General features: G+C 40.0%; 1 protein-coding gene across 9 annotated transcripts in view; it reads right to left on the bottom strand.

Moving 5' to 3' along the window:
• AHI1 (Abelson helper integration site 1) overlaps positions 1-18,074 on the bottom strand; it is a 178,487-nt gene that overhangs the window by 12,638 nt on the left and 147,775 nt on the right. For 7 of the 9 annotated variants that reach the window (XM_046677791.1, XM_046677796.1, XM_046677792.1 and 4 more), the window contains one exon: positions 5,008-5,063. The exons of the other annotated variants lie outside the window; for them this stretch is intronic. In XM_046677791.1, the coding sequence (XP_046533747.1) occupies positions 5,008-5,063 (56 nt within the window). Of the gene's footprint in view, positions 1-5,007; positions 5,064-18,074 lie in introns of those variants that run through there. 9 annotated transcript variants of the gene reach the window in all.

Here is an 18,074-nt window from a genome sequence, read left to right as displayed (position 1 = left end):
AAGGGTTGGCTTAACATTTGAAAATCAATGTAATTTACCTTATTGACAAATAAAAGAAGAAAAATCACATGATTATCTTAACAGATGCAGAAAAAGCATCTGACAAAAATCCAACATCCATTCCTGATACAAATTCTCAGCAACCTAGGACATGAAGGAAACTACCTGATAAAGGGTATTTATGAAAAAACTTATAATATCATACTTAACAGGGAAGACTGAATGCCTTCCCATTCACTTCCCAAAGGATCAAGGAAAGAAAAGACCTACTCTCATCATTTCTATTCCACACTGTACTGGAGGGTCCAGTCAGTACAACAAGGCAAAAACAACAACGAACAAACAAAACAAATAAAAGGCATCCAAAATTGGGAAGGAAGAAATTAAACTTTTTATTTGCATGACTGTCTATGTAGAAAATCTGGTGAAATCTGCTAAAAAGCTATTACAACTAACAAGAGAGTTTAGTAGGGTGGCATGACACAAGATCAACATACAACAATCAGTAGTATGTCCATAAATTAGCAACAAACAATTGTGATCTGAAATTGAAAAAGAATGCCATTTACATACATATATGCAAGAATAGATCAGCTAAATATGTGCAAGAGTTATACACTGAAAACCAAAAAACTATGTTCAGAGAAATTAAAGCTGACCTAAATAAATGGAGAAATATGTCATGTTAATGAGTCAGATGACTGAACATTGTTAACATGTCAATTCTCCCCAAACTGATTTGTGGATTCAAGGGAATACCAACTGGAATTCTAGCAGGGTTTGTTGGACAAATTGACAAGCTTATTCTAAAACTCATGTGGACATACAAAAAGACCGGGAACAGCTAAACCAGCTTTAAAAAAGGACAAAGTTGGAGGACGAATAATACCTGATTCCAAGACATATTATAAAACATCAGTAATCAAGGCAGTGTGTTAGTGATGTAACGACAGAGCAGTAGACCAACGGATCAGAACAGAGTCCAGAAACAGAGCCACACACATACTGACGATTGATTTTCAATGAAGTGGCAAAGGCCATTCAGTTGAGGCAGGACTCTTCTTTCAACAAATGGTGCTGGAACAACTGGATATCCAAATACAAACCCAACCCAACCCAACCCAACCCAACCCTCTGATCCAAACCTCATGCCACATACAAAATTTAACATAAAACAGATCGCAGACTTCAATACAGAGCAGGAAGTTATAAAACTTTTCCAAGAAAACATAGGACAAGACCTTTGTGACTTGGGCAAAGATTTCTTAGATACTGTACTAAAGCATAATTTATAAAAGAAAAGAACTGATAAACTGGACTTCATCAAAGTTAAAGTTTGCTCTTGGAAAGCCACTGTTAAGAAAGAGAATGAAAAGACAAAACAGAGACTGGGAGGAAATACCTGCAAATCATGTATCCGATAAAGAACAAATTTAGAATGTATGAAGAACATTGTCATGTCACACCCCTGATAACGGGTAGTTTTGGTTTCAAAAATGGCAGGTGAGGAGAGTGAGAAAAAGGATGGAAAATGGATAATGAAAGTAAAAACTTAAAAACATAGTTGCAAGTAACAGGGTATTTTAGGGGAAAAAAGGTAAACTACATCCTTCTCATGAAGAGAAGAAGAAATTGAAGGAGTCTGGAGTAAAATTATTATAAAGATGTAAAAATACATACAGTGGGGGAGTGATAGGATAGTTGGAATGAACTCTTACGGCTACACTATATTAAGAAGAGATTTCATTCATTCATTCAGTTCACATTCGAGTGTTTATAAGTAAAGGACTTTAATATGATTGACCAGCTGTATTAACTTCTCTCTGACCAATGTTGTTAATGAAATAAAGCACTCTATGTTTAAAAAAATCCAGCAAACTCAAGACAGAATATATTAGTAGCTAGGGAACTAGCTTCATTACAAACTCTGATTTGGGCAGCAGATAATAACATCACAGGGACATGAGGTACAAAAGGTGAAAGTTTAAGACTTTCAGGAAAATGCCTTTGTTAAATTAACCTACAGAAGTTTCTTCACGATTGCCTTAAAAACAAAGTATAGCTTTACTAAAATGTGTATATACTGTATGCACAGAAGTGATCGACATTTCTAAAAAAAAAGAACAAACACGACAAGAAATTCAAGGGGCAAGTGGTAGGAGGCAGTCCTATGTGGCTCATTACATGTTTTGGTCAACCCACTACTAAGCAGGTGCTGCAAACTGAATGGCAAGGCTGCAAAGAAACAAATCAGCTTCTGTCCATTTACTTGGCCACAATGGACTCAGGTCAATAAAGTAGATAAAGAAATGACTTCTCTGTATTTCCACCTTCAACGCGCCTACAGTTTTCAAGTCATGAGAAACGTATCTTAATTCATCCTTACTTCTAAGAAATTATGAGCTCAGGGAAAGCCCAAAGCTTCAGATAAACCTGAATCTAGACATATCTGAACTTCTCATGAAAATTTATTTTCAGAAGCTTCATAAGTGCTCTACGTTCAAAAGGAGAAGCCAAGTGACCTCGACAGCCTCTGGAAGCTGGGATGTCTCGGGGGGCTTTTTTGAACTTTAACCTGGAGAGCATGGCATGGATCTCTGGATCACCTGGAAGCAGACATCCAGTGCAGTCAGAGTGACTGCAGTCTTTCATTTGCAAATTAGGCAAAAAGTTCTAAACATTTTTCTGAAACACGGTCAAAGACATGGACAGTATTGTTCCCATAATGTATCAAATATGGTCATTTTTGGTTGTTGAAACAGTGTGTCCTCATTGCTCCAGTCTATCTTTTTATATGTGTAATCTGTCACTGAGTACAACCTCCTTAGGCTCAGTGATCGTATTAACAACTATTACGTAAAATTTCAACTGTTCAGAGATTGGAACTGAAAACACACCTGGCAGATACAACAAAAAGAGAAAAAAGGAAAGACCTGGGATGTGTGTTTGCACCTTCCGACAGGCAGAGGGACAGCACGGACAGGACAGTGGATTAGGCAAGACAGGACCTGTGTCCTGGGCTGGGTCTGCCACCTCCTAGCTGCAGTGATTTGCCACAGGTCATAGGCTCTTGGATCTGGTTTCTCCACATGTAAAAGGCCTGCATGTCTCCCAGGGAAATGGTGAGAATCAAACATGATAATGTGGGTGGCAGGGCTCTGAAGTGACACAGGCTATATATTGTTATATACTCATCAATAGTTTTATCTCTGAAAAAGAAAGATTTTTAAACTTACACAAAATGGTATCTTACCAAGGAGCCTCAGAACACTGCATACAGTTTACAAACACACACACACACTCAGTAGTGTGGGAACAGAAGGCTGAGGTCTTGGTCCGAGTGCTGACATAATGTGCCCTGTGAACTCGGCACAACCCTCTCCCTTACTTTCCTCGACTCCAAACAGAGGAGATCCAGAAAGAATGTCTACAGCATCTTCTAGGTCATGATTCTGTGACTTTTTTAAATACAACTTAAAAATTGTGTTTGTCTTTCATCTGTACAGTGAAATATTATCTTGTGAAATAATGCATGATTTTATTTGATAATTCCTATAAATTAGACTGCCATCTAAATCAGAGTTTTTGAATGGGAAGAGACATATTATTCTCCAAAGCGTACAGCATGGTGTGCTTGAACAAACACTCTCCTGAAGGAAGCTCATCAGGCTCGTGTGTGTGCACATGTATGCAGGCGTGCTCTCCTGTGTGGGGTGATGGCAGGACAGGTGGGCACAGCCAGTGTGAAGGCACAAGTGACAGCTCGCTAGTGAGGTGGGAATAAGAAGGTCGAGCTTAAAATTAGGTACAAAATGATCTTCAATGATAAAAATGGAGAAATATTTTGGGAAGGTTTTTGATGATATAACTTTTTTTGAGGTAAAAGAGGGATTTTCTATTTATGGATTAAGTGACATAGCAAGCACCAAATAAAAATACAAAATCTTCCTAGAGATCTTTTAAAATGAATACCTCAAAATAAATTGCTCAAATACATTAGGCATTTCTAGAAAACATATAATGATAACATTCTGGTTATTAATTTTTTTTCTTTAATGCATCAAAATAGGCATTTCATAATTTTTTACCATATTACCTACTTGTTTTCAGTTAATGTCATTTCAAAATGTTACTCAAACAAAAATAAATGATAAAAAGTGTCTATAAAAACAAAAATTTAGTGTAACATTCTTATTTATTATTTCTTATAACTTTGTAATACACATACATATAATGTTGTAATACATATTTCAACCACTAAAAAATTCTCCTTAAACTAGAACCCGCATACACTGGTGGTGGGAATGCAAATCGGCTCAGCCACTATGGAAACCAGTATGGAGATGCCTCAAAAAACTAAAAATAGAAATACCATATGACCCAGCCATCCCACTACTGGGTATCTACTCATCAACTTGAAATCAACAATCCAAAGTAACATATGTAGCCCTATGTTCATTGCAGCACTATTCACAATAGCCAAGACATGGAAGCAACCCAACTGCCCCTCGACTGATGATTGGATAAAGAAGATGTGGTGCATATATATACATTGGAATACTACTCGGCCATAAAAAAGACAAAATCATCCCATTTGCAACAACATGGATGGACCTGGAGGGAGTTATGCTAAGTGAAATAAGCCTGACTGAGAAAGATAAACACTACATGATTTCACTCATATGTGGAATATCAACATACACATGGACAAAGAAAACAGTTCAGTGGTTCCCAGGGGAAGGGGGATAGGAGGCAGGCATAGGGGGTGAAGGGGAGCACTTATGTGGTGACAGTCAAGAAATAACGCACGACTGAAATTTCACATCGATGTAAACTATTATGAACTCAATTAAAAAAAATTCTCCTTAAACTAGCTAAACTCTTTCAAAAATCAATTATCTGAAATTTAACTTACAGTATGATGTTATGAAAAGGGAAATGGAGAAAATGTCCTTAAAAAATACCCAAATATTTATCAGTCCAAATTATTTAGGAGAAGTTGCTTACTGTGTCATAGACTCTGAGCCCAGTCTGAAATCCTGGGACTTGTCCTTAATGACTGACTGTTGGGAAAGAAGAAGAAAAACAAACCATAAGTCAAAAATTAGAGAAGAAGACACAGGCAGTATTCACATGCTGAAAACCCACCACTTGCTGAGTGAGGAGGGAGCACGCCTCTTCTGAACTGAGTGTCTGCCAGCACAGTGTATCCACTCCTCTGGAGACCAAGGGAGGCGATCTCCAGATCGCTCAGCACGCCACCAGGTCAGCTTTCAGGTGTGCGGCAAAGAGAGTTGTGAATCACCCTAAATCAGTCTAGTAACACTATATGGCATATTACTTAAGTTCTAAATTTATCTTTCAAGACTGCATCTTTCCTTTGTCATCTTTTCAGCATACTCTATTTTCATAGTGATACTCACTGAACTATGTGTAAAATTTTCATTGTGCAAGCTCTTCAAATCTTTCACAAAATTTGTTCAGTATTATGTTTTATTAACGGCACCTCTAGGAGAAAAACTAATAAGCACTTTAGTGGGGCCAGATTATATCGAATGTTAGACGGTCCCTCTAGAATTTGAACATTAACTCCAAATGAAAGAACACTGTGGGGAATGGTGTTTGATGTAAGACATCAACCCACTGTTGTTACAAAACAGACTGCAAATGTTTTTTAGAGACAATTACACGTTATGGAAAGGATTCATTTAAAATTCACGCAGAAAATATACATTGTTAGCACGTTAAAGTTTTGAATTACATACAAACGAAATCTACCCAATTGTTTAAATTAAAAAACCCTCAGAAAACAAAAAACCAAACTGAAGTGAAAGAAAAGGATACACCCTTCTCTTTCAGTCGTAACTTGTTTAGTAACTACTGCCTTCTCAGTCGTATCTCTGCTGAAGCCGGTTTTGCCTTTTTAGACTTCCTCTCTCACAATCAGATTTCTGCAAGATCATTCTTCAGCAGGATTTGGCATTGAATGTCTTTAAACAAGTATTACTTTTATTATCATAAAGATTTCAAGAGGATATTGTACTTCTCTGGACCATAGTTATGTGAAATTGCTAGCTGGATAGGTTTAACTCAAGCATGTAATAAAAACAAGAATTAAAGAACGCGGAGACTTGGTGGTGAAAGGTGGATATGCAGCAGTAAGTGACCCAGTTTCACAGACAACAAAAGAACCAATAACGCTTTGATTTTTCCCTACCAGTGAAGATGATCTGACTCAGTTAAGATGTGTTTAGGGGAAAAAGTACAAACACAGGGAAAATTCAAATTTAAGGACTAATTGAGATTTCAGAATAGTCTAGCTGCCTTCAACCCAAGAGATGAAGAAGGAAAGAAAACCATCAAAACCTAACTCAGAAAGCATCAAGCATAACCGAATTTCTTCAGTTTTTTTCCCCCAGACTTAGAAAATAAATTCTAAACACAGCAATCAAACTAAAGGTAAGATGTGTTATGCGTTACGTAGTCTAAGTATTACTTCTATCTCTTTGCCCATGGCAAGACCAGCATCTTACCACAAATATATGTACACTCATGCATCACTTAACATTGACATGTGTTCTGAGAAGTGCATCGTCATTAGGTGATTTTGTCATTGTCTGCACATCATAGAGTGCACTTACACAAACCTAGATGGTATAGCCCACTACACACCTAGGCTCTATGGTACCAATCTTGTGGGACCACCATCGTTTCCATGGTCCGTCGTTGACTGAACAGTCATTATGTGGTGCATGACTGTACCTATATAAAACTTTGTAAAACTACTAGATTATGAAAAAACTCAACATAATGGCTCTAATCAGAATTTGAATATAGTCCAGAGGTTGAGGGGGGAGAAGTGAGACTGAATTATACATCACTGTTAAGTCAATGTTACTGTTAATCATTTGTTGTGATCCTGACAAATGAGTAACAACATATTGCCATGTGCAGGTCTTACCAAATCTACTTTTATTATTTTGTTCATGTGAAACAGATGCTGTGATGTCCCCAGAAAGTTTTTCGTAAGCAGGCTACATCGGCCCTGCCATCTTATCTTCTGTATTACTGCAATACCGTACCTGGCATATCCAAGTCCTTTTTCATGATGCAAAGGTAGCTTAACCTGTGTTCATAGCCTATGAATCCTAAATTAGTAGGGTATCGACATTACAAAGTTTTAATATTTATTTGTAAAAGGACACTTATTTAATTAGGACCAATACTTCACTTCTAAACACCTTTACTCACTCATTCCTTGGTCTCAGCAGCAGCACGCCATATGGGTAGTTACTCATGGAGGCAGAAGGAGGGGGAAGAAGGAGGTGTCTCTGTGAGCTGTTTTGTTTCATTTTATCTTTCAACAAAAAAGCCCCCAAGTCTACAATACAATCAGCCCATAAGCACCCCCCACCATCAACAAGGCCAAGGAGCATGACGGCCCTTCTTTCCCTCCTGTCCACACACACCTCTCAGACAGCTGTTTTGTGACCTTGTTTCCTCTTCATGGATGCCCTTGATTTGGAGAGGAGGGATGAAGAGAGGAAGATGAGCAAAGCAGAGGAGATGAATGAAAGGACCAGAATCTAGAGACTTCTGCTTCCCAAACCCTCACAACTTCTTAGTGATGCTTTTAAATTTAGATGCGGTGAGACAAACACGAAAGGAACGATTAATGGAATGATTTTAAGCGCCTCCACTGAATACGTGGAGTTTTACCAAGAAGAAAACAACTCATAAACAGCTTTGTAAGAGATAAATGGGACATGCAAACAACTCACCGAAATATTTCTATAAACTTGAATTATGAATGTAACATTAGGTACACGTCCAATCAATGTTTGTTGTGGCCAGCACATCAGCTCTAAATAAGGCAAATTTATGATACAGCGCAGCTCTATTTTATGTGCTGTTGATATACCTCCTGATAGCTACCTTTTCCATATAAATTAATACCTATAATTTGTTTTACCCACTTTGCAGGAATTTTTTAAAAACCCCAAGAGCCAGGGTTGGTGATTAAATTCTGGTCTTGGTTCTGTCATTAACTCTTTATGTGGCCTAAGCCACTTAACTTCTCTTGGGGTCTGTTTATTACTCGCAAACGAACAGGAGGGGCTCAGAATAAAAGCGACTGTCACAGCACCATGCTTGTATTTTGCAGATGAGGAAATGGAGGCCCAGAGTCACCAGGGTCACAGAAGTAGCCTGAAGGTTGCAATCCTGTTTTTCAAACTGATTTGACAGCAAAATTATTTTTCAATACCATTTTGTTTGAAAGCCTCATACACAAAGACTTGAAAGTAGAACCACTCTAGTGAAGCTGGGTTGGGCAGCCTGGCAAACCTTGCCTCTCCAGCCTCATCCTCCACGGCCCCAAGGAATAGGGCTCCACAGAGGAGAGTTTACAAACCACTCGAGCAGACAAGCTCTTGCAGGTTTCCTCTATTGCTAAAGTTCTCTTTCCAGGAGCACAATTTTACAATTTTAAATATTCATATAAGTTTGGTGTTGATTCTTTTAGAATTTATTAATAATTATGTGAGCTGTATTTGACTCCAAATCCTCCAATTATAATGCTTTTCCTTAAGGACAAATATTCCTCTGCATTAAAATGCATCTTCTACAAGTATATTAAAACAAAACGTGAAGGCCTTCATCTTGATTCATGATGTGTAGGTTTGGATACTAAGTGTGCCAATTAAAAACAACACCGGCAAATACCTACGGAGCACCAACAAACGCTCTGGAGCAGCGGCAAACACTCATGGACCACCAGCAAACACTTAGAGAGCACCACTCTGCATGGAAGGCACTATGCTGGGTGCCCTGGGGAGACAAAGCTGAGGAGGCTCTCAGAGCTCCTAATCTAATGTGGACAGGTACGGCTACAGCCCACAAGGCAGAAGAAGATGGACATTGTGATAAAGGTAAAGGGAGATGCGAGGAAGTAAAGGAACAGAAGCCTTGAACTCGAACTGGAGGCTTGTGAGGACTCACAGAGGAGCGGGCATTTAGCTAGATCTTAAGGGATGAACTGAAATTCTGACAGTTGGAGAAGCACAAAAAACTACACAGTGCAAGAAAACAGTGAGTAGAGGTTGGAGGGATGGGTCTGCAGGGCTGCAGACCCAGGAGGGTGCTTTGAAGATGAGGAAAAGCAGGTCCACACTTCTGTTCAGTCTCTGAGGGGTGGGACCTAAAGGATAACTGACAAGATCTGGACTTTACAGACATGTAGAGCCAACTGAGAGCTCTGAGCTGGTAAGTCACATGACTGGATTTCCATTTTAGGAAGGTCTCTCCAGTAGGCAGGTCAAAAGTACATCACAGACAGGAGAAGGGAGAACGGAGACTGCGAGACCAGGGGCTGCTTCATAGCAATGACCTCCCCAAGCTCCTGCCCCTCAGTTCACTCTTGAAACGCCTGGCAACCCGAATGCCTCTTCCCTCTGTCCTGTCATCCTTCACCACAACCCTCACAGGGATTCAACCAGCAAGTATGTGGTAATGACTTCCAACCACACCCTGGACCCAGATCTACAGTCTTCTTCAAAATGATGTGGCCATCATTAGTTTTCAGCAAATCTCCCCGGAGCCCCACAGCTGCCTCACAGTGAAGCTCTTACGTTCTACACACTGAGATGTTCAAACCAGAAGCTGAGATTTCTCCTTTTCCTTCACGTGGCTTTAGTCACCACATCCTAGTTTCTTCTATGTTTGGGTTGGATTACTGCACACCCTCCTAGTCTTATTTCTTCTAGTACTGCTTTTTCCCAGTCTTTTCAGAGATCCTACAATGAGCTTTCGAAACAACCAACTTGATCATATCATCCTCCATGCTTTAAACCCTTTGATGACTCCCCACCAGCTTCAGGATAAAATCCACCTCCTTGACACATGACACAAAGACCTTCTTGATCCTGTCCACTTGCTCAGGGTCAGCTCTCTCTCTCTTTACCTTTGTCCGGTCGTGATGAAGAATTTGTGGTGGCCCAAGTGGACCGTGCCTCAGTGTGTATCTATTCAATTGGCCCGGGGGCCCCTCCTCCCATAAAACTCAATTTAGAAATCGGCTCCTCTGGAGAGCCTTTCCTGACCTCATTAAGCTTAGGTCAGGGGCCATTTCTAGTTGCTGTCCTAGCATTTCCTGTAGAACTCTATCAAAACACTTATATTACTATGCTGCAAAAAACCCTGATGTTTGACTATTTGCCTGCTCTTTTGAGAGAGAATTCCTTGAAGTTGAAGGTAGATGATGATTTCATTAACACATTGGAGTACAGGAAGAAAAACCAGGTTTTAAAAAACACATTTGGTTTTGGGCATATGGGACAAGAGATTCCAGAATAAACTCTACATGAAAATTTCTAGTAGGTAGTTACAAATACACTTGGGGAATTCAGAACAGGAGCCAGGGTTACATATATAGAATTTGATACATCTGAAATACCAAAGTAATATTTGAAACTATGGCGTAGAAGGGCTAATCCAGAAAAAATATGTTAGGGAAAAATGAAGAAAAAAGATGCAGCATATATCTTGGTGAGGGCGGTATTACAGCGGGAGGCAAAGCCAGAGGATGAGAGAGAAAGAGGAGAGGCAAGTGAAGGAAAGGAGAGAAAGGGCAGAGGCAATGGTGTCAGCGACCCAGAACACCGGGGTCTAGAGGTCTTTACAAGGTCTGTGCCCTGCCGGCTTGGTCCTTCCTCCATCCTGTGCTTCACCCCTTGTCCCGCCCCGCTGTGACCAGCTGGTTTTTCCAGCTTCTCTGAAGAGCATTTCTGGCCACGTTAGGGCTTGCACACATGCTGTTTCTAATGCCTCAAATGTATCCTCCTGCCTACCTGGCCCCCTTATAAGAACCAACTCACCCAGTTCTCACCAGAGGACTCATACTTTCCCTTCACTGTCCTTTTATTGCTTAAATGTTTAGTTTTGTGATGTATTAATTACAGTTACTTTCACTCATTAGACTGTAAGTTTTATAAGTGCTTGGGATATTTCTGTTTAATTCACCATTATACTGTCCAGACCACATTCCACAGTGCCTGGATAAACAGCAGACATCCAATGTATACACATTAAATGAATAAATAATCGAGGATAAGTGTGGGCTGGAAGAATGTGGGAGGGAAATGACCACAAACACAGTGGAGAGGTCAGCCACAGACAGGAAGGGCACTTCTGTCTTTGAGATCTGCAAGTGGCTGCAGAAGGAAGGTGAAATCACAGAAATACAGAGAAAGCAGGGATGAGAGGTGGAGGGGATTCCTGCTGCATGACTGCTCTTCAAGAAGTCGACTTGGAGTAGGAGGTTAGAAATCTGAGGGACGTGCACATGATTCTGACAAGGCACTGCAAAGACTGACGTAGAGAGCCAGGAAGAACAACAAGATGCTCCAGGCCGCAGGGAGGCTGGGAATCACGAACACAACAGAGGGACAACCAATACAATTACGGGCTCTTCTTTAGCAATGATAAAATGCCAGAGAAGAAAGGAGAACAACGTCCCCAGGCCCGGGGACTGTTAAGAATGCCAAGTCACACACTCCAACTGCTGTGTGCGTGTGTCTGGCAACAAATTGCTAAGTAATCGCTGTTTCTATGCATTTGTTTCCTGGTGGTCAAAGTGACCTGGTTTGGGGAGAGTGAGAACTGACTGCGGATAACCAAGAACGCAGGAAATATTAGAATGCTACCCCCACCACTTTTAAATTCCTGTAAACTGAAGAGTCATTTGGGTCATGCACTTTCTCTATGGGACCAAACTATTCCCTAGTGATGGGAGATTAGGGAAGGAAACCGGAAAGACTGAAGGAGACCTGACAGTTTCATGAAGCCCACTGCTGCCTTTGTGTACTGCTGAGCATCTGCCTGCGTGCAAGACCCTCACTGCGGATGTGGGGGCACAGGGCTCAGGTCCGACTTGGAAGATTAATAAATGCCTCAGTGCAGCTGCTCCTATTTGTTTGCCTGATCCTTCCTCCACTTGATAAACACTTACTGAACACCTGCTTTGTGCTAGATGCTGGAAATTCAATTTTGAACAAGACACAGTCCCTGTCTTCAAGGAACTTTTATTTCCACCCAAAGAAGAACAAAGGAATAGAAGAAAAAAGCGAAATGCGTGAGCCATGCTAGAAGTAGCGAGCTGCACTTTTCCTTTTAACTCAACTTCTTTTGCCTGACCTTTCCTTCTTCATCTTTATTATAAAGACCGACAGGTTATGAAACAACTATGTACTTTTAAATAAAGTTTCAAAATACAGCTGATCCTCATTATCTGTGGATTCTGTAATTTGCAAGTTCACCTACTCACTAAAACTTACTTGTCATCCCCAAAACGATACTCATGGTGCTTTCACAGTCATTTGAATACATGCACACATGCAGAGTGGTGAAAAAACTGAGTTGCCCAATGCACACATTCCCAGCTGGGGCTGAAACATAAGAAACTTCTAATGCTTCTGCATGTTTCTAATGTTCTGCCTTATTGTTTCAGCTCTTACGCTATAAACAAGTGTCCTTGTTGTGGTCTATTTAGTGCCATGTTTTTCTCATCTTTGTGCCCTTTGTTGGTGACTTTGCTGTTTAAAATGGTCCCTATACATAGTGTTGAAGTGCTGTCTAGTGTGACTAAGTGCAAGAAGGCTGACATGCTTACAGATAAAATGCTGTGTTAGTTGTTTAGGCACAAGTTACAGTGCTGCTGGGTATGCACCCAACTGTAATGAATCGACAATATATACTACATAAAGCGTCTTTAAACAGAAAGGCACATACAACAAGGTTACGTACTGATTGGTTGATGAAAACGTAGTGACCAGGCGCTCACAGGAACCTAACTCTGCACTTCTCCTAGGAGCACTGGTTCCGTACTCATTAATTCAGTGTTCACAGTGAATCTACAGTACAGAACTACTACGAAGAACAGGAATTGACTATGTTCTTCAGTATGGCTTCCGTGCATCAACCAAATTACTATTTTACTGTTCTCAGTTGCTACCTCCTCCAAGCTTATTCCTGACATATCTATCCAGTTTTGGAAGCTCTATCTCAATCAAATCACAACCATTTACCAAGAATATCTTCTATGTAAAGTGCTAAGGTGGGGGCTTTGGGGGGAATGAGACTATTGGCAGTTGGTTCCCATTGGTCTCATGGAGGTATGTGGAAGGAACGGCTTATGATTGCTCCACAGTCAGGTCGACTGGAGCTTTACATCTAGAGATTGAGGGCCTGAAGTAGATCCATTTCTCCTCCAACGAGGTTGGAAGAGCCTTCTCTACAAAGTTACACAACTGTGGCCACAAAGGAGGCTTTTAGGAATATAAAGGAGTACCTCCCAAAGACCAGCACATTTGGGGTAGGGTCTTGGCACTGGTATTTTTACACAAGAGCCCAAGGTGACTCTAAGGCCTGGCAGCTTGAGAACTATTAATCTGGCATATACCAAACTGGCAATTCGTGGGGTAGCTGAGCTCAGGACCGATTCCAGACTTCTCTGTCTGAAGCTGACACAGCGAGTACAGCGTAGAAGCCAATAAGCACATTTGCTGTGACCCCATCTCTTCCCTTTCTTGCCTTCTGACCTCCCTCTGGTTTGAATCTTGATTCTTATCAACCCTACTCATCAAGCACTTCAATCTTCCTCTCAACAAACAATATTAAACAGACACGGTGATGCAGAGGCTCATAATTTCTCGAGGGCAAATATATGCATAAATAACTTGGCATCGAGGTAGCAGTGATAAATACGCTAAGAGATAAACAACATGCTATGAGATTATGTGAGAAAAGAGATGTCTCTGACTGAGGGGATTTCTGGCCAGTCTGTCTGCAGCCCAATTTAAGCAAGTGACTCCTTCTACCTCATCATCTGAATATCTGTATATATTTATATTGCTTTAAACTTATGTACAAAAAAGTTCAGTGAAAGAGAGAAAAAGCAAATTTTCTAATATGTTGAAAAAGAGCTTTCATTGTACGCATGGCTCATGTGGATAAAGAGACATTGAAATAAAAACCATTCTTTCCTTTTTATGACAACTACAGGAGAACCACATTAGAATTGGAGATTATGACCATATTACTGGGACTGCTAAGCAGGAACGAGAACATCAGCAGTTAATTTTCCTCGGTTTACATAAAGATGAGCAGACAGCTAATTTCTCAAGCAAAGGAAATAAACAGTAGTCAAGATATTTCAATTTAATTAAGAGACATTATATATACTCATCATGATGAGCTTCAGTTAGCTGGACACATCTTTACGTGAAACTACTGTTTTTTTGCTTTTTTTTTTTTTGAGGAAGATTAGCCCTGAGCTAACATCTGCTGCCAATCCTCCTTTTGCTGAGGAAGACTGGCCCTGAGCTAACATCCGTGCCCATCTTCCTCTATTTTATATGTGGGACACCTACCACAGCTTGGCTTGCCAAGTGGTGCCATGTCCACACCCGGGATCTGAACCAGTGAACCCTGGGCCGCCAAAGCGGAAAGTGCAAACTTAACTGCTGCGCCACCAGGCTGGCCCCACAACTACCGTTTTTAAGTAGGATATCTATAACCCCAACACCACTATTTATATACTTGCAGGTAATGGAAAATGACGGCAACATTCTATTAACAGGACCTTAAAATAAGAATTATAATTTAAGGAAAACACACGTTTATCCTAAAATATATATAACATATGTAATATTGTATATTATATAGTTTTCTACTAAAACAAACAATAGCTCTCAACCTTGGGTGGGGGGCCCCCAGGGGAAATTTGGCAATGTCTGGAAGACATTTTTGATTGTCACAACTGGAGGGGGTTAGTGCTTCTGGCCTCTAGTAGATCGAGGCCAGGGATGCTGCTAAATATCCTATAATGTACAACATATTCCTCCCAAACAAAGAATTATCTAGCCCAAAATGCCAATAGTGCCAACGTTGAGGAACCCTGGAGTGTTCGACAAAAGAAGAGGATAGCAGAGTCAGGAGATCAGAGAACTTCCAAAAATAGGTCATGCTGATTGTCAAGTCAAAAGAGAGGGTGACTCATAATAATTCTGCCACTATCTAAAGGACAGTTCACAACTAGGAATGATTGGTGGGGAGTTCTCTCAATAACATCTTTCACACTTTAGATTTAAAATAGATTACTGGAGGGACGTTACTGCTATTTAGGTTAACCTTTGAATAATATCATCATGGACACAGACATCATCCTATCGTATCAAACTACCTTAAAGTCACTGTCAGGGAGAGTACCGGGCCATGTGGAACATTGGTCTGACCCAGCACAGCATCCCTTACTCTATACTTTTATGTACATGCAACATCCAAAGATTAAAATCTATGCCTGCCTTCTCAGAGTCATGAAAGAATGTCCTACAAATACTTAACAGTTACTGAAACAGTTATGAAATCTTTATTGAGAATTTATTTAACTCTCTCAATTGAATTTTCATGGAAGATCTGTACAAGAAAATGAGATGTGACAGAGGCTGGGCTCAGAGACTCAGATCAGCTGAAGAATTAGTGGGTTGCTAAATTGGGAAACAATATCACCCTTCTGTTATTCTGTATAAGTTTTAAGTAATGGGAGCTGGAAGACCTCAAGGAAATGACAGGCTCCCCAAACTCAGTTTTGGGGTGGAGACTCTGGGGGTTACTTCAGAACCACTGGTGACTACTCAGGCCCTGCTCCCAGGCTGCATCAACTGAGAAGGCAAGCAGCCTGTGGGGCCTCCCTCTGTCAAGGGAGAGGGGTCCTGGAGACACGGAGGGGAACCACCCAACGTGGCAAGTACCAGAGCTGCTGAGGAGCCCGTGTCAGGTCCAATGGCCGAGGCATGCGTGTGAAAGGAGCATGAGCAGCCACACTGGTCACGGGCTCCTTCAGCAGAGCGCAGCTCTCATGGGCTCCGGCAGGGTACGAGACTCTGAGGCTTTCTGAGCCTCTGGGGAGAACACTCACGGACGTGACTGGGGTGGAATCTGTGGGTGTGAGGTGACTCACACTGGCTTTGCTGTCACACCATCAGGGTTCCATTTAATCTCTTTGCAGGACATGTTATATCTTCAGACTAATGGATATTTTTCAAAAGTAAATAACATTTTTTGAAATTAGTATTTTTTCCTCAAAATATTTATAAGTTATGGGAACAGATCAGGGGAGAAAAGAAATATATATCAGTTTTGTCCACACTGAGATTCCTTATGGGACACAAAGAAGTACTTTAGCTTTAATTTACTTATTAGTTAAGATTTTGATTTAGTTCTCTTCAGATAAAGGAAGAAAACTTCAAATACTCCTAAAATTTTAAAGCAAATCCAAGTGTAAATTATTTCTTATCGATTTAATATAACAAATTAGAAATAACTGCACTTTCTTCGATAAACAAAATTACTAAAATAAGGTATAAGTTGACAGTATTCTTTAGCAATAAGAAGGAGGCAATAACAATTAGGATCGGATTTTCCATGACTTAGTGTACATTAACTAACTTCCAGGTGTTTGGAAAATCTGCTTCAGCATAACCACTATCTATTAGAAATTTGTTGCTGTACTTAACACAGTAGTAAAATCATACTATCCCTACAGTCAAGAACAATTCAGATGAACTCCTGGTACAAGGACTAGTAAGTGGAAGCAATTTTTTTCTATATGAAGTGATTTTTAAAAATAGTGATATACAAGGGCAATTAATCCAGGCTTTAATGAACTGACTACTTTTGGGATGAAGAGGGTAAACGAAAACTAGATATTTTGTAGACTAAGACAGACACATGCACATTGAAGACCATTTATTTATCGCCTGCTATTTCTCTGGGAGGTTGACAGGGTTACCAATGTAAAGTTCTGTGTGCGTGTGTGTGTGGCTGGAAGAGGAACTGCTCTGGAGCTATCTGATGCTTCTGGGTTCTCTGTTCTTGTTTTGGATTAGACAAGAACACAGCTGTCCTGAATATAAGTGGAGAGTGTACTCTGGGTCAGCAGCCAGCTCTTCTGAATTAGCAGCTTGCCCTACTGACTCTGCATACTAAGTAAATACTCAAGATAATGAAGACATGAGCTATGATGGATATTTTTATCTTGAAATAGTAAAACTAATAACTATTATTCATTTAATGAGTTTTTAGAGAAAGACATAAGCAAAAATATCACAGTAATTTCTTTACATTCACAGAAATAAGCTAACATTCCTGGGAGAAATTATTACTATACATCTGGTGTTTATACAAAAACATACCTGGTTGTGTTGATGTTGAAACATTATAGAAGGTAGAAGGTACTTTTCTACATTGGGTTTTTTTTTTTTTAGAAATAAAAAAAGAAAACTGAGTATTTTCAGAAATTAAAAATACTGGGCACTTCAGGAATTAACAAAAAGAAAATTGGGTATTTCAGTATCTTGAAACTTAAAAAAACAGAACTGCCTGTGCTAATAAGAAAAGACGTCCAAGATATATTGGTGAAAGAAAAAAATCAGAATATTAATTATGATCCTAGTTTCATCAAAACAAAGAATAGACATGAATAAAGATATGCATGTTTACAAACACAGAGAACATTTTTTGCAGGATATGCAAGAAACTACTGGAGTGAACATGAATATTAGGACAGAGGAGTTTTATTTTCCATTTACACTATTCCTTACTGGTTGAATTTTTAAAACTATGAGGATATATTACTTTTATAGTAGAACTTAAAATAATTAAAAAAAAGGAATTTTAACAACTTTCCTCCCCAAATGAATGATATAGGTTAATGCTTAGGCTATCAAAAAATAAAAAAATCTAAAAAAAAAGAAGGGCAAAACAAAATACAAGTAAACTGAGGTTGCCAGCACTACTTTTCTCAAAGCTTCTGCATTCCTTCCTCCCTGAGGGCAGCAGGTTTCTCCCTTCCATCAGATGCGAGTTCACAGCTCGCTGTGGAGGACGCTGAGGAGGACACCCTCCCATGCCCCATGCCCCATGCCATGGTGTAGGTGAGCACTGATTTGCTCGGGGACTCTGGACTGTTGTGGAGAAAACTAACTCATGCTTGTCCCGTCTTCCTGCAGTGGGAGAGG

The sequence above is a fragment of the Equus quagga genome, chromosome 11 (assembly GCF_021613505.1).
Source record: "Equus quagga isolate Etosha38 chromosome 11, UCLA_HA_Equagga_1.0, whole genome shotgun sequence".
NCBI classification, from domain to species: Eukaryota; Metazoa; Chordata; class Mammalia; order Perissodactyla; family Equidae; genus Equus; species Equus quagga.
The sequence above is the reverse complement of the archived record's forward strand: the minus strand, read 5'-3'. Positions and strand labels throughout refer to the sequence as shown.